This window comes from Lactuca sativa, chromosome 5 (assembly GCF_002870075.4).
Source record: "Lactuca sativa cultivar Salinas chromosome 5, Lsat_Salinas_v11, whole genome shotgun sequence".
In the NCBI taxonomy this organism is placed as follows: domain Eukaryota; kingdom Viridiplantae; phylum Streptophyta; class Magnoliopsida; order Asterales; family Asteraceae; genus Lactuca; species Lactuca sativa.
In genome coordinates this window covers 23,727,098-23,732,147 of record NC_056627.2, presented here as the reverse complement: position 1 = coordinate 23,732,147, position 5,050 = coordinate 23,727,098, and the positions used below count along the sequence as shown (strand labels likewise).

At 31.3% G+C, this 5,050-nt stretch overlaps 1 protein-coding gene across 2 annotated transcripts; it reads left to right on the top strand.

Moving 5' to 3' along the window:
- The first annotated feature begins 1,139 nt into the window (after window positions 1–1,139).
- On the top strand, window positions 1,140–4,257 carry LOC111906598 (probable protein S-acyltransferase 7). 2 transcript variants are annotated; one of them, XM_023902357.3, is made up of 5 exons: window positions 1,140–1,387; window positions 1,870–2,052; window positions 2,232–2,528; window positions 2,716–2,949; window positions 3,645–4,257. In XM_023902357.3, exons 1-5 carry the CDS (start codon window positions 1,289–1,291, stop codon window positions 4,101–4,103), a joined length of 1,272 nt encoding a protein of 423 aa, XP_023758125.1. In that variant the 5' UTR covers window positions 1,140–1,288; the 3' UTR covers window positions 4,104–4,257. The 2 variants fall into 2 exon arrangements, with proteins under 2 accessions (XP_023758125.1, XP_023758134.1); XM_023902366.3 differs by lacking the exon at window positions 1,140–1,387 and adding an exon at window positions 1,561–1,685.
- Window positions 4,258–5,050: the final 793 nt, after the last annotated feature.

Genomic DNA, 5,050 nt, shown 5'->3' with positions numbered 1-5,050 from the left:
TACGGTGTTACATAAATAGGAATTATCAATAGGATATATTTAATTTGTTGACTTCAATATAACGTTAAGTACATAACCTAAATTAGTATATCAAATAAATTTAAAAATATAGTGTAAAATTTAAAACCTAAAATAAAATATCAAATAAAGTTTTAAAAAAATTAAACCTTTAAAATAGTTAAAAAAAAAGTATTAAATACGATAAATATAAAGAATCTAAATCTAAAAATCGAATTAACTAAAACTGTTCTGTTTTTTATAATAACTAAATTAATTAAGTTGTTTTTAAATTAATTATTAAAAGAACATAAAATGTTATATTACAAAGAGTAATTGATAATTTAAAGAGTCATCATGAAATGAAATTAAAACATCGTTAGAAAGTTTTAAAAATTATAAATCAAAACGATAGTTATTTAAAATAGTTGAAAAATATAATTAATTTTATACATATGTAAATATAAGTAGAGATTATTAAATGATTTGGTTTAAATAAATGTTATTTTCTTTATCATTCAAATTAGTTATAATTTTATATCAATTAAACATAATAATTATTATTTTATTATTATTTTATAGTTAATATAAATGACATATATATTTTTTCAATAACATATGATTACTAGAAATTTAAGGGCATAATTTTATAAAAATGAATAAGTAGTCATTTCATAAAACAAACTTACAAATGAGGTATTTTTAAGACTGTTTCATATGGTGGCTTGCAAAATTTGCAATGCAAACATACAAATTTAACAAATTAGTTATTTCACAGTCAAAACAGTAAGATATCCTACAAAAATTGTCGCTATTTTTTAAAATGATTTTTCTGTTAACATCTTAGAAAAATGTTAATATTTTTGGTTAGATATATAATGAGAAATAAAATATTCTCATATTTTTTTCTACTATCTTTATATTTAAGATTATGATTATGATATTTATTATATTTAAGAAAATTAATAAAATTTTATTATATTTATCGATATCTAAAAATAATAGGAGAATCGATTAAAAAAAATGATATAAGAAAGGTAGTAGTATATAATTTCTCATATTTTTCTATTTAATAGTAGTATTATATTTTGACCAAGATGTGAAATTTATCCAAAAGTAGTTTTCGTCGGCCGTTTCATTTGACGCTTCCATTCATTCCATTAATGGAGTCAAAAATCCGCCACCAGTAGCCGTCCCCATTGACCTCTCCCTCTCTAGACCTTTCCTTTTAGAGAGAGAAACAAAACTTAGAGAGAGAGAGAGAGAGAGAGAGAGAGAGAGAGAGAGAGAGATGCATGTGGTACACCCTCCCAAGACTCCGGATTCCGCCGGCGATGATGATCAAGCGCAGGAACTTCTCCGGACATACCAGACTTGGAAAGGAAGCAACGTATGTTAACTTGCTTCTTTTGAATTTTAGCGTTTTTGCTTCATGTGATTCTGAATTTTGTTGTTAAGGTTTTTTAGATCGCAGTAGTTGAATTATGATTTGCAATTGGAATTTGATGATTTTGTCTCCGAATCTACGACTCGGTGCTTTAGTTGTTGAAGTTGTAGCTTTTTTAAAATCTAGGGTTTTGTTTGCAATGAAACTGACGATTGCAAGTTTACTAAGAGCATATTATAGATACCGATCGACACACGACAAATAAGGAGAATCAAATTGCTATGCAAGCCCTAAATTTTAGGTAATCTTATAGCCGGCGAACTATGTGATACCGTTTGAATGATTACTAATAGGCTATACATTATTTCGAATTGATGTGCTTCTTGTGTGAATAGTTTGCTCAATGATGGCGAAAAAAGTATATACTTGTTTGTCATAATTTTGTGCATTTTTTCTCAATCAATTGCTTTCTTTCTTCTGTGCAGATATTTTTTCTTGGTGGAAGATTTATATTTGGACCCGATGTCAGATCTGTTTTCCTATCCATATTCCTAATTGTTGTCCCTGTTTCAGTCTTCTGTGCATTCGTTGCCAGAAAGCTGATTAATGATTTTCCTCATCATCTAGGAGTGTTGATTATGGTCATTGTAATCTTGTTCACATTCTATGTAAGTTCTCTCATCTCACCAAGATATCCAATTTACATCCAAATCCGTATGGAATTGTTTGGTTCAACTTCCGAAGTGATTGTTATTTTCTATAAAAACCAAAGCCTTTATACAAGTAGATGAAACTACGAATTGATGATGTTGCTATTTCTTGCATTTAACCCTAATGCTATTTTCAGGTAATAATCTTGCTTCTAATGACATCTGGAAGGGACCCGGGTATAATCCCCCGTAACACACACCCGCCACAACCCGAAACAACCGATCAGAGTCCAGAAGTTGGTCCAGGTCAAACTCCACAGTTACGTTTACCTCGGATCAAAGAAGTAACAGTCAACGGGATGATAGTAAAAGTCAAATACTGCGATACTTGTATGTTGTATCGACCCCCACGTTGTTCTCATTGCTCAATATGTGATAACTGTGTGGAAAGATTTGATCATCATTGCCCGTGGGTCGGACAGTGTATTGGACGGGTAAATAGCATCCTACTTCAACTTTTTATTTAAACTCATCTATTTTCGTAACTTTTTTTGGCAACTTTTGACCTAAGTTGATGCATTTAATTCAAAATAGCCGTTATACTTGGAAAAATCCCTAAAAAGAACAATTTTTTTTTTTAAATATTAACATGTTTTGTGACAATTATGTTTTTGGATGCAGCGAAACTACCGGTTTTTCTTTATGTTTGTATCTTCGTCGACTTTACTTTGCATTTATGTGTTTGGATTTTGTTGGGTGTATGCGATAAAGATCATGCACAGTGAGGACGTATCAATTTGGAGGGCATTAATCAAAACTCCCGCATCAATCGTGCTAATAATCTACACTTTTTTAGCAGTTTGGTTTGTGGGTGGCCTCACCATCTTCCATTCATATCTCATCGGTACAAACCAGGTACCACATTATTTCTTATTAGCCCTGATTCTGTTTGTTATGCAGGACAAGACAGGACAGAACAGATGACCTTGTATTGTGTTTGACATGTATTTATGTTTGTGGGGCAAAAAGATGCAACTTTTTAGTCCCAACCAAAAAGGTGATGGGACAGGGATAAGGGATTCACTCTAGATTTCTTCTTTGTGAAAATGACGTGAATGCCCTTGTAATCCTCGTCGTTGAAAAGAGCCTTATCAAATCTTTTAAAATAGAGTAAATTACACGAATGGTCCCTATGGTTTGGGGTAATATGCACGCTTGGCCCCTAATTTATTTTTTTAACTCGGAAGGTTCCGACTGTTTGTTTTCGTTACGTGCTTGGTCCCTACTGTTTGTTTTTGTTACACGTTTGGTCCCTATCTTACCTAAAAAGACTGTTATTTAAATAGTGAAAAATAGTGGGGTAGGTAAAGTAAGGTGAAGGAGTGGGATTGGAGGTGTGTTTATTTAAATAAATCGAAAAGTCAAGGGTAAAATAGTCTTTTTTTAGGTAAGACAGGGACCAAGCGCATAACAAAAACAAACAGTAGGGACCTTCCGTGTTAAAAAAATAAGTTAGGGACCAAACGCGCAAGTTACCGTAAACCATAGGGACTATTCGTGTAATTCAATCTTTAAAATATTTAAACCGTTTTTTTTGTTTGATTGTGCAGTCGACATATGAGAACTTCCGATACCGATACGATCGGAGCGAAAATCCATACAACAAGGGTATTTTTGGAAACTTCAAGGAGGTTTTCTGGGACACCATTCCTGCATCAAAGAACAACTTCAGGGCATTTGTGAAGAAAGAGCTCGAATTTCCAACTAGAGTCACCGGAGGTAATTATATAAATTCAGATGTTGAGAAAAGTCCAATCGATATTGAAATGGGTGACAGAAAGCCAATTTGGAAGAACGGGCCAGCAACCGGAGACATTGGCGGCACTTATGGCGGTGGTGGCGGTGATTTGCAGCCTCATCCACGGCAGTCTAGCTGGGGAAGGAGGAGCGGAAGCTGGGACCTACAAAATGAGATGGGTTCAATTGCATCAGGAATTGGGTATTCAGATCGAGTGAGTGGTCGTAGTAGTGACAGCTTAGGTGGCAGTCGGGACGTGGTAGTCAAATGACAGCTCAGCTTTGACTGTAAGAATACATTGAGTGAATTTGGTTGTACCCTTTAAATTGGGGTATAGTTATAGACTTATAGTGGAGGCCTTGCGTTGTGTATATTTTCTCTGACGAGTATTATTTATGAGAATCATCAAAACTTATGATTGGGTTTTTTTCGATACAAAATGTGATTATAAGAAAAAAAAATGTGGCAACTCACATATATAAATGTGTTCGTGTGTGTGTTGTTGTAGATGTATTTTTATGTGTATATGCATGTGTATGTACATTGGAGATGGCGAAATAAATGAAAGAGTAATAGGACATCAGATAGGGCTGATTTCAAATATATTTTGTATATAGATATTCTTTTGGAAAACAAAAAGAAGAAAATTTGACTAATCTCTAACCATGATTTAGTACATAGATAATATAGGTCATTTGCAAAAATTAAGGGTATGAATGTGACAGTTTGGTTCGGTTATTGGTCAAAACTGAACTATAATAATTATATGTGGTTAATGTATTTCAATAGTCACTAAATAGCAATTAATATTGGTTTTGATTGACGGTTTAAGTGGGCTAATGGTTATGGTTAATTGTTAATATTGGTTAATCATAATGGTCTAAAATGACCCTATAAAATTGAAAACCATAAAGTCATTGTTATAAGAAATTGAAAACATAAAATCCATTCAAAATGAAGAACATAAAATCAATTGCTATAAAAAATGAATGTTTATATATATATATATATATATATATATATATATATATATATATATATATATATATATATATATATATATATATATATATATATATATATATATATATATATATAATTGTATTGATAGAAAATTATTTATACTATCTAATTTTAAATAATTATCTTTTAAATTTACAATTTCTGATATGCTAAATACCATATTTTTATTATTATATTATATTAAGAAACATTTAT

What these genes read in the sequence shown, in the direction of transcription:
- LOC111906598 (XM_023902357.3), top strand. Translation starts at nt 1,289, where the DNA reads ATGCATGTGGTACACCCTCCCAAGACTCCGGATTCCGCCGGCGATGAT. An exon ending in TAATCTTGTTCACATTCTAT is followed by an intron (nt 2,053 to 2,231) that starts GTAAGTTCTCTC and finishes TGCTATTTTCAG; the next exon opens with GTAATAATCTTGCTTCTAAT. An exon ending in TCGGACAGTGTATTGGACGG is followed by an intron (nt 2,529 to 2,715) that starts GTAAATAGCATC and finishes TTTTGGATGCAG; the next exon opens with CGAAACTACCGGTTTTTCTT.